General features: G+C 55.6%; 2 protein-coding genes across 4 annotated transcripts; both read right to left on the reverse strand.

Moving 5' to 3' along the window:
* Nucleotides 1–841: 841 nt before the first annotated feature.
* On the reverse strand, nt 842–14639 carry TGFB1 (transforming growth factor beta 1). Of its 2 annotated transcripts, none has more exons than XM_008537629.2 (7): nt 13491–14639; nt 10232–10392; nt 8865–8982; nt 7088–7165; nt 6766–6913; nt 1602–1755; nt 842–1108 (listed from the first exon to the last, which is right to left on the reverse strand). In XM_008537629.2, the coding sequence occupies exons 1-7, from the start codon at nt 13843–13845 to the stop codon at nt 950–952; spliced, it is 1173 nt and encodes a 390-aa protein (XP_008535851.2). In that variant the 5' UTR covers nt 13846–14639; the 3' UTR covers nt 842–949. The 2 variants fall into 2 exon arrangements, with proteins under 2 accessions (XP_008535851.2, XP_070413968.1); XM_070557867.1 differs by having other exon boundaries at nt 6766–6916; nt 13491–14618.
* Nucleotides 14640–15358: 719 nt separating this feature from the next.
* On the reverse strand, nt 15359–21630 carry B9D2 (B9 domain containing 2). 2 transcript variants are annotated; one of them, XM_008537618.2, is made up of 4 exons: nt 21348–21630; nt 20761–20852; nt 17959–18084; nt 15359–15982 (listed from the first exon to the last, which is right to left on the reverse strand). In XM_008537618.2, the coding sequence occupies exons 2-4, from the start codon at nt 20846–20848 to the stop codon at nt 15669–15671; spliced, it is 528 nt and encodes a 175-aa protein (XP_008535840.1). In that variant the 5' UTR covers nt 20849–20852; nt 21348–21630; the 3' UTR covers nt 15359–15668. The 2 variants fall into 2 exon arrangements, with proteins under 2 accessions (XP_008535840.1, XP_008535839.1); XM_008537617.2 differs by having other exon boundaries at nt 21283–21630.
* Nucleotides 21631–21685: the final 55 nt, after the last annotated feature.

Below are 21685 nucleotides of genomic sequence, written 5' to 3' on the forward strand. Positions count from 1 at the left end.
ACTCTGCCTGGGGAGCACTAAAACAGCCATAGACAATACATAAAAGAATGAGCGTGGCTGTGCTCCAATAAAACGCTACAGAAACAGGCAGTGGGTCAGAATTAGCCTGCAGGCTGTAGTTTGCCAACCCCTGTTCTGCTGGGCCGCGGGGAGAATGCAGCGAGCTAGTAGCTTCATACCTGGCGTGGAGGATTGTTATTACTTCTGGCCTGTGAGCGCTGCCGTCTGACTCAGCTCCCAACCCCCTTCCTCTTGCCCCTCCCTTCCAACCACACTGGCCTCTTCCGTGTAGCTCCCCGTGTAGCTTACCCAAGTTTCTCCTCACCTCCAGGTCTTTGCTTTTGCCCTCCTACCAAGAACAACACTCTCCCCGGATCCTCCCCCAGGCTACCTTCTTGGCTTCCTTCAAGTCCCAAATGCCACCTCCTCTGAGAAGCCCTCCCTCCCCTCCAAAGCCATCTCTCACTCCACCCTGCTTTTCTGTTTGGTACCACTTCCACTTCCACTGTCACCTCCCCATAAAGTACGTTGCTGGTGGACAGGAACTATTGCCTTAACCTCTCTGGGCTTCCGTTTCCTCACCGTTAAAGTCGGTGTTATCCAAGTCCCCGTACCTCAGAGCTTTGCTACGGTGATTAAATGAGTTAAGTGATACAAGGCGCTTAGAACGGGGACTAAGGTGCTCAATAAACAAACCAGTGTTCAAACCAGGAGTACTTGGAACGTTAGTGCTCAGTGAGTGTTCGTGTGAAGAGGGACAGATGAACGCGGGGAGAGACAGGAGGAGGCAGATGGAGCGGAGGCCGGGAACATGAGGCGCCCAACGACACAGAGACCCCGGTCCTGTCTCCACCTTTAATGGCCCCGGGTGGGCGTGGGGCGCGGTGTCCTTAAATACAGCCCGGGTAAGGCGGGCGGGGGCGGGGCCGGGCCTGCCGGGGGCGGGGTCTCAGCTGCACTTGCAGGAGCGCACGATCATGTTGGACAGCTGCTCCACCTTGGGCTTGCGACCCACGTAGTACACGATGGGCAGCGGCTCCAGCACCTGCGGCACGCAGCACGGCGCCGCCGACGCGCCCGGGTTGTGCTGGTTGTACAGGGCCAGGACCTGCGGGCGGGCGGGCAGGTCAGGGTCAGGGGCGCGGGGAGGGTGCCCCCACCCCGCCAGCCTCTCCCCTTCTCCCTCTGTCTTGTCTCAGTCTGTTTCTCTCTCCATCTTTCCTCTCCCCGTTTTCCGCTCTTGGCTTGTACCTCACAGTCTTTCTCTCTCCTTCCATCTTCCTAACTCCGTATCAGTCTGTATCCTCCTGCCTTTTTCTCTGTTTCTCTCTCTTCCCATTTCCCCGCCTCCGCCCCCTCTAAGTTACTCCGTCTCCGTGGGTCTCCCCATATCTCTCTCTCCCTCTGCGTCGTGTCTGTAGCCGCTCAGACCCTGTCTCTGGCTTTTCTCCCATCTCTTTACCATGCCCCCTCCAATCTCCCTGTCTCTCTCTATTTCTCCCCAGCTCGCCAAGTCATCCCTGATTTTCTCTCTCTTTCTCTCTCCCCTCCCTCGGTCCCTGCTCCCCCCAGCCCATCCCCAGCCCATGAGCCGCACGCACCTTGCTGTACTGCGTGTCCAGGCTCCAAATGTAGGGGCAGGGCCCCAGGCAGAAGTTGGCGTGGTAGCCCTTGGGCTCGTGGATCCACTTCCAGCCCAGATCCTTGCGAAAGTCAATGTACAGCTGCCGTACGCAGCAGTTCTTCTCTGTGGAGCTGCAGACAGAGACGGAGCCCAGGTCAGGAGGGCGGAGGGGCTGCCTCGAGGGCAGGCCACGCCCCTCCCGGGGAGGGGGGCGGGGGATGGCGGGGTGTTCACCCTGTGATAATAACAGCAATAATAGTAGTAGTAATGATAATGACTCACACTGATAAAGCACTTCCTCTAGTCAAGCACTGCGCTCAGGGCATCAGAATAAACATTGTCTCATGCAATGCTTAAAACAAGCCTGTATGAAGCCAAATGACCGTCCACAGGGGCCAGCTAAATAAATCAAAGCACAGCCACACACTGGAACATAAAGACATAGCGCGGCTCCACGGGCTCCGATATGTTCTGCATGCCCAACAGATGTTTAGCGACCTACTCCTGTGTGCTGGGCTGGGATCTGCTGGGGACTCAGTACAAGCGAATCAGACAGCAATCCCTGCCTTCTGGGGCCCAAGCTAGAGGGTGTCACATCGCTCCTCTTCTCCAAACATGGCTCCATCTCACTCAGGGCAAACACCCAAGTCCTCACCGTGAATCGCCAGGCGCTCCCGAATCTGGCTGATGTCAACTCTCTCTCCACTCTCACTCTCACTCTCTTCCAGCCCCATTAGCATCCTCGCTGGTCCTCAAACAGAGTCCTATCCCAAGGCCTTTGCACCTGCTGTTCCCTCTACCTGGCTTGCTATTCCCACAGACATCCACTCTGGCTCGTCCTTCCCTTCATTTACATGTGTGCTCAAATGTCCTTCTCCTGGGGAGCCTTAACTCCCAGAACAGTGCCTGGCGTGCAGCAGATGCTCAGTGTGTATCAGTGACACACACGAATGTCATCTCAGAAAGTCGTCCTAAATCATCCTATCCAAAATACCAATCAAAATGATTGTTACTTCCATTCAGTGTAATCACAGCATTTCAGTTATGCAAGAAAATAGGAAAATGTCTGTATCCAAAGTGGGGCAAATCTTCATACCCATTGAAGCTGGCTGAGAGTTCACAGGAGTTCAATATACTATCTTGGTTGCTTTGATATACATTTGAAATTTTCCATAATAAAAAAAAATTTTAATCAGACCAGGAAAAATAAACAGTCCCTACTATCTATTTCTTCCTTTCCCCTTCCACTGATTTACCCTCCTTCTTAGGACTTATTGCCACCTGCTCTTTATTAGAGATGGAGTTGTTTATCTGTCTTCCTCTGAGGACAGGACTTTTGTCTGTTTTGTCCCTTGATATATCCCCAGTGCCTACAACAGTGCCCAGCACACAGGAGGTGCTCAGCAAATATTGCTGTATTAATTGATCAATATGTTAGGTTTTTATTTATTTATTTTTTTTTTGAGGAAGATCAGCCCTGAGCTAACTACTGCCAATCCTCCTCTTTTCGCTGAGGAAGACTGGCCCTGAGCTAACATCCATGCCCATCTTCCTCTACTTTATATGTGGGACGCCTACCACAGCATGGCTTGCCAAGCAGTGCCATGTCCACACCCGGGATCCGAACCGGTGAACCCCAGGCTGCCAAAGCCGAACGTGCGCACTTAACCGCTGCGCCACCGAGCTGGCCCCTATGTTAGGTTTTTAAAAAGCACATTGGAGAATAGTAGTGTATAACACTCTACTGCCCTGGACTCCTGAACTCCATCCCATACCCAGATGCAAAAGCCAGCCCTCCCCAGCCTTCTGCTGGTCTGGAAGGAACTGGGGCATTTTATGTGCTGGCCCCTGGTGCCATGGCTGAGATGGGCAGGGAGCTTGGCTAAAACACTTGACCCACGGGCAGCTGAGAATGCTTTATATTCCGTATTCATAACCTGTGCTTTCAAGAAATGATGCAAAGCCACAGGTGCCGTATGATCCAAATTTTGTTTTGCATAAAAGGACTAGAAGGAAATATATTAAAATGTCGACAGTGACTTTTTTTATGTGGTAGTGTGACAGGTGACATCTTTCTGTATTTTCCAAATTCTCAAGAGTGGGTGTGTTACTTTTAGAATCAGGAAAAAAAAAAAAAAAGAAAAGAAAGAAAATGCAGCACCCTCTCCCTTCAAAAAGAAACAAGACTCTACCATTTAGACCAAATAAAAAATTTCTGGATATGTATGAGTGTTTCATACAGAGACTGTCTCTGGAAGGAGACACAAATATAGTAACAATAGCTGCCTCTTCAGAGAGGGGCTGGGGTCAGAGCTGGGGGTTCTAAGAATCCTTCTAGGTTTGGTCCATGGGCATTTATGTACCTATTCAAAAAGGAATCAATGGAGGGTTAATTAATTTCAAAACCCTGTGAGGTAGGCCTTATTATTATTCCCATTTGAGGGATGAAGAAACTGAGCCTCAGAGAAAGATGGACATTGCCTGCTCATAAGTAGCGTGTAAGGGGTGGAGCTCGGGTCAGGTTCACAGCGAACTCGTTGCCACCCCAGAGCCCCTGGCCTCATCTGCCCAGCACCATCGCGTCAGCTGAGGCAGAGGGCAAAGACGTGATGACATAGAATCTCATGGGACAAGACAAGGCCTTTCCAAGCCACAGAGCCCCGAGTCAGGAAACTGAGATCCCTGTGAACTCAGCCTGGTCCCTCCCCAATCTGGTTGGGCCTCTGTTTCCCTATCTGTGCAAAGATGTGGGAGATGTTAGCTCAAATTGGGCCAAGGATGCATCTGGAAGTCCATGTTCGGGCTCAGGAAGGGTCTGGAGCCCCTGAAACCATATGCACGTGTGTGTGTCTATCAGGCCATATTTCTGGGGGAAAAGGTTCCTGGCTTTCAGCTCCTCAAGGGGGTCCTGGACTCATAAAAGGGGAAGTACCACTGTCCAGAATAATCTTTCATTTCCATTCCAACTCTCACTGGGGTGCTGAGATCCTTAGATTTGAACAGTCTGTGATTCTATCATCCAGCTCAGCCGTTCTCCAGGCAGGGTCCCTGGAACAGCAAGCAGCAGTGCCTGGGAACGTGTGGGAAATGTCAATTTTTGGGCCCCACTCCAGACCCACTGAATCAGAAACTGGGAGTGGTGGTAGGGGACAGCAGGCCCTCCAGGTGACCCTGAGGCACTCTCTAACCCATTTGTTCAGTACACGTCTGGGCCCTGTGATACCCACAGTCCAGGACCTTGCAAAGCTCCTGCAGATTCCTCTGCCGCCCCATCTGTCAGGACCCAACATGGCCTGCTGAGTAAAAGAAACCCACTCGGGGCCCCAGGGCAGGCCTCCACCTTGGATGGTGGGGGAGGGGTCAAGGAGCCTTCCCAGCGGAGATGGTGTTTGAGCGAAGAACAACTTTTATTAGGGAAAGCCTCAAACTTACACAAAAGCAGAGAATATTGTATTGAACCCTCATGTCTCCATCACCAGCTTCAACAACGTTCAAGTCATGGCCAGCTTGATTGTATCTCTGCCCCTGCCCACTTCCTCACCCCCGCTGAATGATTCTGAAGCACATGCCATCCGCTGTGTCATTTCATCCATAAATATTTCAATGTGTATCTCCAAGAAACATAACCGCAATATCACCATAAGAAAAACTAACTAATTCCTTGGTATCATCACATATACAGTCAGTGTTCACATTTCCCCAACTGTCTCATAAGCGTCTTTTTTTTTAATAGTCTGCATAAATAAAAATCCAAATAAGGTCTACACATTGCAATTGGTTGATATATCTCTTAAGATGCTTTTTAAAATCTGCAGAACCATCTCTCTGTCTGTTTCCCCCACTGCATTGTATTTGTTGAAGAAACTGGGTCAGGTTTCCTACAGTCTAGCTGTTGGGGACTGCATGCCTGTGGTGTTAACATGTTCCTCTGTCCCCAGATTTCTGAAAAACTGGTAGTTGTTTTGATCAGCTTCAGGTTCGATTTTTTGGCAAGACTTCCTAGGTGACACTGTGTCCCTCGCTACAGAGGCTCAGAAGGCTGAAGGCCTCTCTTTGTGATTTTATTAGCTGTTGGCACTCAAGACCTCAATCCGTTCATTCATTCATAGGGTTGTGGGACTGACGGTAGGATCTGGTGGTGAAGGAGCTTGGGAGCAGAGCTGACTTTTCAGCAGGGGAAGAGCATGTAACAAAGCCCGGAGGCACCATCAGAATATTAAGCAGAAGAGGGACAAGATCAGATTATCATTTTAAATTCCCAACCTTCTAACTCTGAATTTTCAACATCCTAACAATCCAACTTTTCAACTTTCTCAGATTGCAATACGCCGGCATTTCAAGATTTTATCACTCCACCAGTATTTCGAACTTTCTAGGATTCCCACATTCCAACTCTCGAGGATCTTGGCATTCTTGAATTCCAGGATTTCAAAACTGCATTCCAACATTCCACAATTCTGAGCCCATCACTCAAGAGGTCCAAGCTGCCACTTTCTAAGATCCTAGCCTTCCAAGATTCTGACATTCCAATAATGAGTCCCAACATTCTAGGCATACCAATATTCTTGCTTTCTCCACCTCCAACATTTGTGGATGCTAATATTTCAACACAGGATTCCACCACTCTGAGCCCAAGACTCAAGGACCTCAATCTGCCAACATTAGAGACTCCAAACTGTCAAGGGTAGAGGAATCCAACATGGGCAACCTTCCAATTCTGCATTTCCAAATTCTAGGATCCCAACATTCCTTGAGTAGACATTCTTAGACTTCAGTAATTAACACTGAATTCTAGCATCCTACGATCCCAACATTCTAGAACCCCCACCTGCCAACAATATAGGAATCTAACATGGTGCCCTTCCAACATTGAATTCCCACATTGTCAGCGGTCAACATTCTAATGGTCTCTGATTCCAACACGTCAGCAAGAAAGCAACCTGATCACGACATTCTAGGACTCCCAGTTCACACATCCCAGCATGCTAGGACTTGGACCTCATCCCCTGAGCTCCCTAGGCTGAAGGAGACACCAGCCCAAGCATAGTACCAGCCAGGCACCCAACCTACAGCGCCTGGTCAGCAGACGGCAATCAGACCCCCCAGCCTGGAAGGCCTCAGTCAAAGGCTGCAAGGTTCACCTGAAACAGTAGTTGGTGTCCAGAGCTCGGCGGTGCCGGGAGCTGTGCAGCTGCTGGGCCCTCTCCAGTGGGGTGGCCATGAGGAGCAGGAAGGGCCGGTTCATGCCATCAATGGTGGCCAGATCACCCCGGCGACTGGAACTGAACCCTACTTTGGTTTGGAAGTCGGGGGCAGGGGGAGGTGAGAGGGGGAGACAGACACACACACTCTCAGATGGATGACTGGGGAGTTGGGCAGGGGGAGGAGGACAAACACATGTGCGTGCTCACACACACACACACACACACAGGACATGGGGTCAGGCCAGGGAGATGGGCTCACCGTTGATGCCCACGCGGAGTGTGTTATCTTTGCTGTCACAGGAGCAGTGGGCACTGAGGCGAAAGCCCTCCATTGCCCCTGTGGGAGTTGGGAGAGGGAAGCCAGTGTGAGGGTGCAGCTCACCCAGCCCCTGAGGGAGGAGGGAGGAAGGAAGGAGCAAACCCTGGGTGGGGGTCTCCTGCCTGCCCCTTCCCCTGCCTGCTCTCGCTGCCCCTCTTGCTCCATTTTCTTTGCCTTGCAGGTCCTTTTGTCTCCTTCAGATCTCAGTTCAAATGTCACCTCCTCCGAGAGGCCCTCCGGGACATAGGCCCCTCCCCCACTGTGACATCACCTTATTTTCTCCACAGCACTTACCCTCTCTGACATTTGTGTTTGGCTATTTATTTCTCGCATTGTTCTCAGTGGAAAGCAGGATGCATGGGGGCAGGGATCCCTGTTTTCTTGTTCCCCCGCTGAGCCTGGCCCACAGTCATAAAAACAAACAGCTACTGAGTGTGCACTGGGCCCCGGGTCCTGTCTGAAACCCTCTGTGCGTTATTTCCTTTCATCCTCACCAAAGCTCCCTATTTTACAGACAAGGAAGCCAAGGCCCACAGAGAGGAGGTGACTTGTCACAAGTGGGGAAAAGGCCTGGCTGGGATGCAAATGCCCAGGCTCATGCCCCAGGGCAGGTGTGGGAGGAAGGTTTCGTGAATGAATGAGTGAATGAGGTTTTCTAGGCTCCTACTATGTGCTGGACCCTGTGCTGGGTGCTCTGGACTCAGTAATGACCAAGACAGGCCTTCGTCCTGCGGTCCAGGACACTCCTCCCAGTACCCACCTGCTCCCCAACCCCCATCTTTTCATCTGGCCAAACCACCACTTATCTATCCCATGAGTCTCAGCACAATCACCCTCACCCAGGAGGACCTCCTGGACCCCCCTGGATGGGTTTGGGTGCCTGCTCTGGGCTCCCACAGGACTTGTGGCCTCCCCCATCCTGGCCCTGATCATTCTGGTCATCACTGCCTGCTACGGCCTTGGCAAGACTCCCTAGGTGTCTAGGAATGACTGTGGGCCCCATGAGGGCAGGGCCAGAAGTCATCTCTATTACCACTGTGTCCCACACAACACTCAGCACAGGGCCAGCACAGAGCAGCAACCTGCTGGCATTTTTTGAATGAAGGAATGAATGAAAGGGTGATTAGGAAGGGCATGAGGGCGCTGTGGACTCAGTTGGGACAGGACACAGTCCTCTTTCAGACACATCAAGTGTGACAGGCTCTCCCTGCACTCAGGACCTTTGAACAGCCTGTCCCTCTGCCTAGAACTCTTGTTCCTCCTTCTTTTCCAGGCTGGTTCCACTCATCCCTCAGATACCAGATCTGACGTCCCCTCCTCCAGGAAGCCCTCCCTGATCCCAGGCTGGGTCAGGCACCTCCTCTGGGCTCCCCATCCCAGCCATGCCCACTCTGGGTTATTATTACCTGGTTTTCAGGTCTCCCCCCCAACCCCGCCTCACCTCCTCCAACCCCAGCAAGGGACCATGAGCTCCATGACAGCAAGAATGGAACTGTTATGGTCATTGCTGTGTCCCCAGCATCATCTAGCACAGGGCAGATGCTCGGGAAATGGATCAACCATTAATCACTCAGGTTTGAATGTCTGGGAGGAGGGCCAGGTCTGGGTTCCTTGGCACCAACACGAGGCGGGGGGTGCTAGGCAGGGTGGCCCCAGGAAAAAACAATGCGGTCAACCCCATTGCAAAATAGGGGTGGGGCAGATAAACGGTCCTCACCTCCCTGGCTCAGCCACTGCCGCACGACTCCGGTGACATCAAAGGACAGCCATTCCGGCGAGTCGCTGGGGGTCAGCAGCCGGTTACTGAGGTAGCGCCAGGAATTATTGCTGTATTTCTGGGGGATGATGAATTGGGAGGGAGACACAGTGGGTAGATGATGCCACACACCCTCACATACCTCTGCACCCCACACTTCGTCTGCTCCCCACAACAGGCCTCCAGACAGTCCCCTCCCAGACATCCACGCTGTGGGGCCCCACAAGAACCACCCGCCCCTACAGCGGCCCTGAGAGGAGAGGAGGAGAGAGAGCCCCAGGCTGGGGGTCAAGGCACCTGGGCAGCCCAGCCTCTGCCCCTAACCCCCTGCGGGACCGTGGACAATTCCTTTTCCTCTCTAGGCCTCAGTTTCCTCACTGGTGAAGTGCCAGGCCCTTTTCAGCTTGGACAGCCCCTCGTGCTAAGATTCTGCAGACTTCCTGGGGTTCACTGAGCATACAGTTCCACAAACTTGACACCCCGAATTCTGAGAGTCTATAACTTTCTAGGAGTTCATGTTAGAAGTCATTTCATGACTCCAGGGCTCAGCAGCACCCCAAGAATTACACATTCAGTGAGCCTGAGAAGTTCTAGGACACGAATGTTCTACAAACCCAGGAGTCTGACACGCCCCAAACCTAGATGCTGCAGATGCCTGACATCCATGCGGAATGATCCCCTGGGGTAGACAGAACACTCCAGGGGCTGGCAGCAGAAAGCTGAATCCTCTAGACTCCAAGAAGTTAGCGTCAGACACAGTTCCCTTGTTGTAAGGTCTAACCGCTACCAGTGAATCTAATGTCCCACCTGATACGGATTCCAGGTCACATAACCTTCTAGAGACTCCAGCCCTTCCAGAGGCTCCAGGCTTCCTAGAAACTCTAAGTCTTCCGGAAGAGAGCTATCCTAGAGAACTTTGTCTGATGGTGGAAATGTTCTTTATCTACAGCGTCCAAAATAGCAGCCGCTAACCACAAGTGACTACAGGACACTTGAAATATGGCCAGTGAGACTGAGGAATTGAATTTTTTCTTTAACTTTAATCAACTTAAACAGCCACTTGTGTGTGGGGACCGGACCTGCGTCTCGCCCAGGCTCCACACACTTTCAAGAGTCCTGTGTTCTTAGAGTCCACCTCCTAAGATTCCTGCCTTCTAAGTGGTTAAGATTCTAGGGTGCAAGGAGTCTGGAAGTTCCAAAGAGCCCTACGACTCCGTGGTCTGTGCTCCTACATCCTTCAGGGTCCGTCTGTGTGGACCTTGCAGCCACCAGCCTCTCAGCTGCCCACCTGGCCCCAGCCCAGCCCACCTATGGGGCCCACGCCCCACCTGGTACAGCTCCACATGCTGCTCCACGCTTAACTTGAGCCTTAGGAGGCGCAGCTCTGCCCGGGAGAGCAGCATGGGATCGGGCACTGCTGCCCGGAGCTCCGACGTGTTGAAGAACATATATATGCTGTGTGAGCCGGTCTCCACAGTCTTATAGATTTCTAGGCGGAAGGAGCGGAGAGGGGGGATGTCAGGGGTTTGGCAGGAGCGGGGGAGCTGGCACACCCCCAGTCTAAGAGCGTGGGCCCCAGAGCTCACAGCCCTGGATGGGAGTCCGCCCCTGATACTTTTTAGCTGTGTGATCTTGGGCAAGTGGACTCCCCTCTCTGGATTTGTCTCCTCCTCTGTAAAACGGGGTCCTACCCACTCTTCTCTCGCATCATCTGTAAAGCGCCCACTCAGTACAAAGCTGGCACCTAGGGGGGCTGCTCTGCTTGCTCAGGCCTCCACAGCGCTTACCGCCTCAAATGCAAGTTCCATTGCAGCCTACGGGTCAAGGGCATTGGGTCTGCTGCCTTCAGGCTCTGTGACCTCGGGCAAGTCATGTTCCCTCTCGGAGCCCTGGTTTCCCCCTATTCTCTGCAAAACAGCAACTTGACATCAAGTTCCCTGCCTTCCAACCCAGGCTCACCTAACTGAAGCGCTGTGTAACTTTGGGCCAGTGAATTCCTCTCTCTGTGCCAGATTCTCATCCATAGAGCAAGGACCGATTTTGGGATTACAGTGTGAAATAAGTGAGCTGAGGCAGATAAAGCGTGTAGCACAGTCTGCGTACCGTGGTCACGCTAATGTGTGTTAAAGAGCGCTATTTGCCAGGCGCTATTCAAAGCACTCTACAAGCGTTAAGACATTTAAACCTCACAACCACCCCTTGAGGAAGACACTATTATTATACCCATTTTATAGATGGGGAAACGGAGGCACAAAGAGATTAAGTAATTTGCCCAAGGCCACGTGGCTACGAGGCTGCAGAATGGGGATTCAAACTCAGGAAGTCTGTCCAGAGACTGCTCTCAACCCCTGGGCTATGCTGCTTCTCTGCTAATGTGATATTATTATTGTTATTATTTCATTATTATTATTAATTGCTTCCTCCATTAGCTGGTTAGAAGGCAAAGTTCATTCTAGGTAGCAATGGCTTCCAGCGGGAAGAAAATGAGGAAGAGTGTATTCTAGTGTAGGAAAAGTTTGGGATCGGCCATGAACTCCTGGGTCAACTGGGGCACCTGTTTTAGGCCTCAGCAGGTGGGGGGGGGCCCCGAAATGGTGGAGACAGGATCTGATGAGAGAGAATGGGAGAAACCCCTTCGCTGGGGCCCCTTCTTCTCCTCCTCCCCACTCTAGCCAGGCCAGTCCCCATCCCTCACAAATAAGCCCCATCTTGGCCCAGGGGTTACTCAGCAACCCCCAAAGGAAGGATAGAGCCCAGCCGGGGAGACAGATAGGCAGGAAGAGAGAAAGGAGGGGCAGAAATGGTCAGAAGGAGAGAGGGAGAGACCTCAGAGGCAGGGAGGCCGCAGGAGTGGGGTGTGGAGGAGAAAAAGAGAGACAGAGGGAAGAAATGGAGAGACAGAAACTGGGAGACCCCCACAGGGACAGAGAGAGTAACGGGGATGCTGGAGAGATGGGAGACAGACACACACGGGAAGAGACAGAGGGTTTGGGGATGAGATGGAGACAGTCTGGGAGGAGAGAAGATTATCAAAGGTACTATCAGAGTTAGAAAAATCTCTACAATGAAGGTGAAGCGACAATGGAAAAGAAGGCGAGACAGACGGAGCTGTGGGTGGGAAGGAGCGTCATTTGGCTGGAGCTGCTAACTAGGCGCGCGAATGAACCGGGGACCCACAAGTCCACAGCCCAAGAGAGAAAGTGAAAGTAGGGGGACCGCCCCCCAACCTCCCGGCCACGCGGGACACCTGGGTCCCCGCGTGGGCGCCGACGGGGCGGGCCCAGAGGTAGCCCCGCCCAGAGCTGGGGTGCAGAGGGCGGGAGGCGCCGCCGCCGCGAGGGCGGGGACCAGACCTGCCTCGTCTCGCCCCAGGCTCCGCGCGCGATCCCCGCCCCCAGGGCAAGGGAAGGAAAGGAAGGGAGGGAGGGCGAGGTGGCCGGACGCTGGGGTTTCCCCAGCCTCCCAGCGAGGAACTAGGACTTCGGGGTCTAGGCTTTCAGCCTTTGGCTCTGCGGGGTCCTCCTTCCCTCTTCCGGAAGAGCAGGCTCCTCCCCCCGCGCGTGGCACCCACGTGGGGCTTCTTCACCCTTACCAGCTGAGTTTCCTCACCCCGATCTTGTAGAGTCACACCCTCCCACCTCTCCCCCAGTCGAGTGAGGCTCGACTCCTCACTCAGCCCACTCCCTTCCATACGGTGGCGTGGCGGGGCTCACTGCTCCCAGCATGGCATCGTTCCTCTCTCCTCCGCCCCCCTCCCGGGTCCACCTTTCCCACGCTTGTCTCCCGTCTGTGAACCCCTTCCCACGACCCAGTATTCTAGGTTTCCTGGGGTCTCGCTTCCTCAACTGGGCTTCCTCCTCTCCCGTCCACATGCGAAATACTCAGGGCACCTCCCCGCGCATCTCCGGCACCCCCCTGGGGTCTCCGATTTCTCCCACTAGCTTTCCCCTTCCTACGACCTCGCGTCCCTTTCTTCCCCGAATTTATCACCCCCCTCACAGTCTCTCTCTCTCTCTGGCCCCCCCCCCCCAATCCCGCGTGCTCCTCGCGCCCTCTGCAAGTGGGTCCACTCCACTTTCCTGACATCTCCAGGGTTCGCTTCACCTAGCTTTTCTGTTCTTGAATCTCTCGGCCTCACGACCCCTGAGGTCTGGATCAGCTTTCCCCACTGCCTCTCCTTTTCCAGATGCTGGGGTCTTCGCTTCTCCCAAACCGGGCTCCCACTCTGCAGCCCCCCAACCCCGCGACGCCCGCATTCTAGTGCACCCTAGAGGGGCAAGTCTTTTTCTACTCTTCCCCCCAATTACTTCTCTCCCTCTAGGGGACTTCCCCCCACGATCCCGCATGTTCCTGTCGCCCTCTAGAAGCGGTCCACTTCGCTCCCTATCTCCTCTTCAAGACCAGATACCTGGGGGGTAGGGAGTTCAGCCCTATCCTCTTTGGGATCCCCCTCCCACGTATCCGGCGCCGCCGGGGGTCCTCTTCCTCCAGCCAGTTTCCTCCGCCAGTATTTTCCTCCCCATGACCCCCGCACTCCGGCGCCCCCTGGGGGCTCCCCTCCAGGGTCCCCTGCCCCTCCGAGCTCACCGTTTTCCTTTTCCACCATTAGCACGCGGGTGACCTCCTTGGCGTAGTAGTCCGCCTCAGGCTCGGGCTCCGTCTCAGCGCTCTCCCCGGCCACCTGGGCGCGGGTACTGTTGTAAAGGGCCAGCACGGCCTCGGGCAGCGGGCCGGGCGGAACCTCCCCCTGGCTCGGGGGGCTGGCGAGCCGCAACTTGGACAGGATCTGGCCGCGGATGGCCTCGATGCGCTTCCGCTTCACCAGCTCCATGTCGATGGTCTTGCAGGTGGACAGTCCGGCGGCTGGCCGGCCAGGCGTCAGCACTAGTAGCCACAGCAGTGGCAGCAGCAGCGGCAGCAGCCGCAGGCCGGAGGGCGGCATGGGGGAGGCGGCGCCCCCCGGCACTGCCGAGAGCGCGAGCCGGGCTGGGGTGGGAAGAGGGAGGCCCCACCCCTACAGGGGTTGGGGGGGGTCTCCCAAGGAAAGGTAGGAGGGTCTGGGGAGAAAAGTTGAGGCCCTCAGGGAGAACGGAGAGGCGGTGGAGGGGAGGCTCTGATGGGTGGTTTCTGGGTATCCCACCGGAAAAACCGAGATGGGCGAGATCTGGTACCAGAGGTGGGTGGTCTTGAATAGGGGAGCTGAGGCAGCTCTGAGAGAGATCCCGTCTCCCGGATCCCGGAGAAGGGTCCTTGGACGCGCAGGGGCTCAGGAGAGAGGCTGGGGAGAGGGCGTGCAGGGGGGTGCGCCCGAGGTCTGGGGTCAGGTCTTCTTGGGAGTCAGGTTTGCGGCTTCTGAGGGCTGGTCCGGAATGGGGGCGTCTGGGGGACGCCGTGTAGGGGGCAGAAAGGGAGCAAGAGTCCGACGCAGTGGGAGGGCGGTCTGGGGTCCCCAAGTCCTGCCTCCTCGCGGGGCAGCGCCGCGCCAAGCGGTCCCCGCGCCTCCAGCTCCCAGCGGCAGCGGAAAAGTCTCAAAACTTTTTTTCCTCTTCTCCCAACCAGCTCGTCCCTCCTCCCGCTCCTCCTCCCCCTCCTCCCCGCAGTGGCGGCGGCGGCGGCGGCGGGGGCGGCGGCGGCTCGTCTCAGACTCTGGGGCCTCGGGCTGCTCCTCGGCGGCTCCTTCTTCTGCTCCGGGCCGAGGCCGGCCCCGTGGGCCGCTCCGTGCCGGGGGGGTGCCCCGGAGGGGGCGTCCCCCCTGCCCCCGGCCGGGGGCCTCGCTGTCTGGCGGAGCCGCGGCGGGCGGAGGGGGTGGGACGGCCCGGGGCGCGAAGGGCGGCGGCGGCGGCGGCGGCGGGGACCGGCTGGGGCTGCGGGGGGTTTTGAAGCCGCCCCGGCCCCACCCAGGAAGCGCGCGGGGCGGGGGCGGCCCCCAGGGGGAGGGTATGGGGGGGGCCGGGCCACCGTCCTCATCTCTCGTGGGCGGGCTCCGAGGGGGGTCCCTTAAGCCCTAGGGGGAGGGGGCGGGCACCCCGGCTCCGCCCCACCAACAGGGTGCTGCCTCCTGGCGGCCAACCGCTACCAAAGCGGACGACGGGATGCGTGTGGCTTTGAGGGCTGTGCGGGTCACCGAGAAAATGAAGACCTGGCCTAAATTAGAGGATGGGGACACAGCGTACAGGGGATCAGAGAAGGGGGACCCCAAGGGAAGAGAGTGGGAGGCTGGGGCAGAGGAGACAGGGTCAGCCAGAAGATAGGGACCTAGTGAGGAGAGGGGTACACAGGAGGGGGACCCCCAAGGAGAGGCGGTCATAAGAGGGTCACCCAGAGTGGGGAGGGAGTCAGAAGTTGAGGCAGAGGATGGGGGATGCGGGTCTGTCAGAAGGTGGGGGCCTGAGGATGGCAGGTGTGTGGGGAGGGGGAAGGATGGGGCCCAGGACATCTGACAGATGAGAGAGGTCTGGAAGGCACCCACACCTGTGGGAACTGCTCTCCTTTATTGAACACTTCCATGTGCGAAGCAGCCCTTCTCACCCCACCCGCTGTGAGCCCACATGCTTACTGCCCCCATTTTACAGATGGGGAAACTGGACCCGAGAGGGGCAGGTCACTGGGCTGAGGTGGTAGCCAGGACAGAAGCTGCACCATGCCTTGGCTGGGGTCAGGTCTGACAGTCTCTAGAGCCCATTCTTCTGACCACTGTGCCATCCTGCCCCTCACTGGGTGTCCGGGGGTGTGGATGGGGGCTGGCCCCGTTGGAGGCAGGGTCCCTCAACATTCAACGCCATAGCGGTCGAAGTGGCGCAGCAGCAGGCCCAGCTCCAGGTGCACGGTGCCGCCGGCGGCTGTGTGCAGACGATAGCGGTCGGCCCCACTGTAGATGGCGTCCCCGTGGAGCAGCTGAGGCCCGCCACCCACAAAGGCCCGCGCCAGCTGCTCCCGCCAGCTGCCCAGCGGCCGCCATGTGGGGCAGTCCAGCTGATGGGTGCCGGGACTGCTGGGCACATGGCAAAAGCCATAGCCTGCAAGCTGGCAGCGGCCGAAGCTGTCCTGGGACCACACCTGGAGATGGAGCCGGGGCCAGCCTGCAGGACAGGAGGGAGGGAGGAAAGAAGGGATGGGTACAGCCCAGACTCTTGTTCCTGGAGACCCCAGGCCCAGTCTTCCCCCGCTGGGTTTCTGCCTCAGCCACCTCCCTGGACTCCCACCCCCACGCAGCAGCCAAAGGGATCTTTCTGAATCCATGTTCCTCCCTGCTCAGAACTCTTCCATGGCTCCCCAGTGCCCTCAGTATAAAGTCCAACCTTAACATTCAAGACCCTTTGGATCTAGTCTCTGTTGACTTCCCTCTCTGTGGCCTCCTCCTCCGTGTCCCCATCTCAGGGCAGCCTAGTCCCCAGCTGAGCACCGTGGGCCTTGTCCTGGACACCTCCTTCCTTCCCTCCCCATGGCCACTCCTTGTCTCTGGACTCAAGGCCCTCTTTCTTGCCCCCTCCAATCCACCTTCTACCTTTCTCCCCCTTCCACAGGTTTCCCAGTGTCCTCAAGAATACTCAGCTCCTCAGCCTGGTAGGCAAAACCCTTGGAGATCCGGCCCCATTTCACCCCCCTTTCTGAACCCTTCTGTCTTCAGCCCTGTTATAGAAGCTAGGGGACACCGCAGTGAGCAGAGCAGACAAAAATTCCTGCCCTTGTGTAGCTGACATCCTAGATAACAAACATAGTCAAGAAGCAAATTATAGGGTATGTCAGGTGGTGATAACAGCTCCGGAGAAAAATAAAGCTGGGGGGGTCGGGATGCAGTTTTAGAAAGGAGGTGATCAAGAATAGTTTCATGGAGAAGGTGACATTTGAGCGAATGCTTAAAGGAGAGAAGGGAGTAGGCCATGTGGGCATCTAGGGAAGTGTGCTCCCAGCAGAGGGGACAGCCAGTGCAAAGGCCCTGAGGTGGGAGCTGCCTGGTGGGGCCAGTGTAGCTGGAGCCCAATGAGAGGGGAGAAGAGGGAGGAGGCGACAGAACCAGATCACCAGATCGGGGAGGGCCTTGTGATCCGTGGTAAGCCTTTGGCATTTGCCCTGAGAGAGGTGGGGTTCCCCCGAAGGCTCTGAGCAGAGGAGGCATGTGACCTGACTTAGGTGTTCATAAGGGACAGACCCTGGGACGCGGGTTACTGTGACAGCCCAGGTGAGAGGTGAGGGTGGGAGGAGAGGGGGAGAAGTGGTGTGATTTTTGGCATTTCAAAGTTAGAGCGAATGGGACTTCCTGATGGACAGAATGGGGGGTTGAGAGGACAAGAGGCGAGGATGATGCCCACCATGGGGAACCTGGGGTCCCTAAGAGCTGAAAGGACTGTCACCTGCCTCACCTCCAAACTCCCAAGGCGGCCAGAAGAGCCTTTTAACAGTGAAATCTGACTTGTCAGTCACCTGCTCTGGCTCTCCAGTGCCTTCAGGAGGTGGCCGCAGCTCTGCGGCCTGGCATTCAAGGTCCCACATGGCCTATCCCCTGTCGCCTGCTGCCTCACCCTCTGCAGTCCTCCTGCAGGCACTCCGTAGATATTATTACATCGTTGAAATATACGGCATATTTACCTAGGCTGTTTCCCAGAATCCCCTTCTCTCCAATGACCCAAATTTTCCACCAGAAAAGGTTTTCTGATACCCGTCCTCCACCCGCATACTCATTTCCCCTCTGAGCAGCTGAGGAGCCCTTCCTGCGAAGAGCCGCCAGCCCTCGTCTCTCTCCCTCTCATAACCCCCTCCCAGCTTCCTCCTGATTGAAGACTCTCTTCAGTTTGTCTCTTTGAAAGTCACCTCCCTCTCCCCTGTCCCCACCCTCCCCTCTTCCCCTGCCACCCCTGGCGTCTGCCTTAGTCCTACGCACTCTAGAGCCAGCCTGGGGAGGCCACCCCTCAGCCGCTCCAGGGCCAGGCCTGGCCGGGAAAGGGACCCAAAGGGTATGGGGAGCAGGGAGAGGACTTGGAATTCCAGTCCCAGCAGCGGTGGGTGATGCTAACGCCCCTCCAGTCAGCCTAGCCCAGGGCCCAGGCCAGGGACCCACCTTGGAGGCCTTTGGTGGCGAAGTGCAGGTCGATGGGGTGGGACCAGTAGGCCATGTCCCCTACCTGGGGGGTGTCCACCTGTGTTTGGCCTTCCCGCACGCCGGACAGGAGCTTCCATGCCGCCCCTGCAGTGAGAGCCAGGACACCGTGGGACAAGGAGGGGTGGGAGGCAGCCACCAGGAAGGGGACGCTACTGTGTCTGTAGGAACCTATTTCTCCCTGGCATTGGGGGGCAGGGCTTACAAAGCGTGGACTCTGGAGCCGAATGTCTGGGTTCAAATCCTGGCACTACTTCTTCCTGCCTGTGCAACCTTGGGCAAGTTACCTTTGCCTCGGTCTCCCCGTCTGTAAAGTGGGTGTAATAATAACACATTCCTCAAAGTTTTGTGAGAAGATGACATGAGCTGATACACACAAAGCCCTTGGCAGGGTCCTGGGGCATGGTGAGTGCTAGACAAGTGTTGGATAGCATCTTATTACTATTCTCACCCTACCTGGTCCAAGGACTAAGAGAGGACCGAGGTGTCTTCTGAGCACATGGTGAAAGGTGCAAGGTAACAGCAATCCCACTGAGGCTGATAATAATAGCAAAAATGCACCAGGTGCTTACTCAATGCCAGATGCTACGCTAAGCGCTTTAGTAATGAATTCATTTAATCTGCCCTCTGAGACTTAATCCCCACCCCGTCCCCCAGTTTACAGACTCTCCTCCACAGCCCACAAGGCCTGCATGGCCTGGCCTGTGCCCTGCTTCCTAAACTCAGCTCCCATCACTCTCCCCAGCCCTTACCACCCTCGAGCCTCACTGGTCCTATTTTTATTCCTGTCCTCAGGGCCTTTGCACTGGCTGTTGCCGCTGCCTAGAAAGCTCTGCTCCTGGATGTGCCGATGCCTGGCTTTTTTTTTCATCCTTCAGGGATCAGCTCAAGTGCCGCTTTCACAGAGGGGTTCTCCCCTACCCTCCTAGTCCCCATCACATCACCTCTTCTGATTTCTCCCTAGTACCTACCACGATCTGTCATCACTGTGCTCATTTCTTTATCTGCTTATTTATTTTCTGTCTCCCCTACTGTGAGCCCCAGGAGACCAGGGATCTTGTACACTGCTGGATCCCCGGGACCCCTAACCCAGAACTTGGTATACAGAAGGTGCTCAATAAATGTTTGTTGGACAAATAAGTGATCCTAGGAGGTAGGTGCTAATCTAATCCCCATTTTACAGGTAAAGACACAGACACTGAGAAGGCAAGTCACTTGGCCATTCATTCCATGAACATTTATTGACCACCTACTGTGTGCCAAGCACTGTTCTCCATGCTGGGTGTACAGCAGGACTGCAGACCAAGGTCCCATGGTGGAGCTGGATTCAAACTGAGCTCTGACTGCAGAGCTCAAACCTTTATCTGACTGCCCCTGAGCTCTGCTAGATTAACCACCCTGCAACAGCGCCCTGACATAATAAAAATCAGGTGAGTTACTGCTCCCTCCTGGGCCAGGTGAGGAAAGCACCAGGCCCTGAGTCTGGTTCTTCACATACAAGACTTCCCAATATCCCTACGAAGGACAAACATTCCCACTTTACAGAAGAGGAAACTGAGGCTCCAAGAGGGGACAGCACCTGCTCAGGGTCACAGAGCACGTGAGTGGTGGGGTCCAGACCGAAAGCCAAGTCTGACTCCTGCCTCTTATCTGCTCATTTGGAGGATCCCGATTTCCCAGAGAACATCAACCAGCACCCTACCCACCAGTGAAATCACCAAGGACCCAGGGCCTGGAGAGATGATGATGATGGCAACAGCCACACTCGCAGCGTGGGCATGTATCTGGGCCAGGCAACAGTCCCCCTGGGCTTTACAAACAAGACCTCATTCAACTGTTACGGGAGCCAGGTAAACACTTACTGATCGCTCACTAAGCCAGGCCCTCTGAAGTGCTGTTGATGTTCACTTAGTCCTCACAACAACCCCGTGAGGTAAGTGGTATGATTACTCCCATTGTACAGAAAGGAAAATTGAGGCAAAGACAATGGCCGTCACATAATTGATAAGCAACAGCTGGTTTTGCACCCAGGCAGTCTGTGCTCTTAACCTCAACCCTCTGCTGCCTCTTAGCTACTGTTAGCTTCATTTGCAGATGAGCTGAGGCTCAGAGAAGTCCAAAGGGCCCCAATTAATGGGTGAGGGAGCTGGTATTTGAGCACAGATCTGGCAATCTACGGCCCTAGCCATTATGCTACACCACGGTGCTATACTGCCTCTCACGGGGAGGAGTGAAAATTGGGGCCTCCAAGGTCCCTCGGGGGCCTGAATGGATGGACTGGGATGACGGCCAGGATGGGATTCCTACATTCTCACAGGGAATTATGATTACAGGAGGGTGGCCTCTCCTCTATAAATCTGGGATGGAAACTTCCATTTTACAGTAAGAACTCAATAAATGGAGACTGTTACACAAAGAATTAAGATGAGAGAGGGACCGAGGGTACCCCTAAGACAGCGAATGAAGTCCAAACAGTGGGACTAGGGTTGTCTTTTGAGGAGTGGAAGTGTATGTGTTGGATCTAGCCTATAGTCCCATATCCTTAGGGGCTGTGTGTTCAGAGGGTGGGAGTCAGAGCCCCCAGAGATGGGATGGGAAGGAATAAGGAGCCTGAGAATCACGTGGACAGAGTACAGTCAGGCTAGAAGTCCTGAGAGCCAATGGAAGATGAAGATCAAGGACTGGGTCAGGGGGTCAAGGAAGGAGGGTGCAGCCTCTAGGCTGGGGGGCCTTGGTCGCGAAATGAACCAGGCCCGGGAATACCTGTGTGGATGCCCCACTTGCAGAAGAGGCTACTTTCCGAGAAACCAGTGGCCCCCAAGATCTGCCCGATCACGTGCACCTCAGCCATGGCCCTGAGAGGGGAAAGATATGATCACAGCCCTGTGAGGTCAAGGTATTATTATGTCCACCTGACAGATGGGGAAACTGAGGCCCACCAAGTAAGGGGCAGTACTAGGATTCCAAGCTAGTTTCGTCAAACCACTCAGGCTGCGGTCTTAATCATGATCCTTCCCCGCTCCCTAGGAGAGCCCCGGATAAACTAGGGGGATGGGGGTGGGGGGCGGCTGAAGAGCTGGCGGTTAACTCCGCCTGCCTCTAAAATAACCTCTTCCTCTTGCTCAGCGCAGCGAGAAGCCCCGCCCTAAGGGCCGATAGCCCCGCCCACAAGCACAGAAGCCCCACCTCCTCGCGTCAGATCCCGCAAGCTCCGTGAGGCGCATGCGTCTTAAGAGCAGGGAGGCCTTAGCCCCGCCTCCAAGCCCGCGCATGCGCCATTCCTACCTCAGAGCACCTAACGGTTAGAAGGGGCGAAAACGGCAGCGTGGCTTGGAGTTCATGGATCTGACCTGTCCTCTCTCCGCGGCCGCTGAATTCTCACTCCTGGCTCTCGCCTCTCCCAGGACTTTCTCGGTAGCGAGAGATCTGATCTCGGTAGCGATCTTTCCGAGGCCGCGCCCGCCTCCGGGCTCCCTGCTTGTTGCTGGGGCAACAGCAGCCTCCTCCCCTGGACTTGTGCCCGCCCTGCGGGTCGCTAATTGGCCCTAGCGGTCTTCGGGGGTGGGGCTAAGTTATGATGGACGTTTTCTCTCCCCCTCTCTCCCCGTTTTGGGAAAAGCGGCTCTCCGGCTACGACCCACGGTTCCGCCATTTGGGGCGTGGCAGCGCAGCTGCCATCTTGAGTGTG

Source organism: Equus przewalskii, chromosome 9 (genome assembly GCF_037783145.1).
Source record: "Equus przewalskii isolate Varuska chromosome 9, EquPr2, whole genome shotgun sequence".
Classification (NCBI taxonomy): Eukaryota; Metazoa; Chordata; class Mammalia; order Perissodactyla; family Equidae; genus Equus; species Equus przewalskii.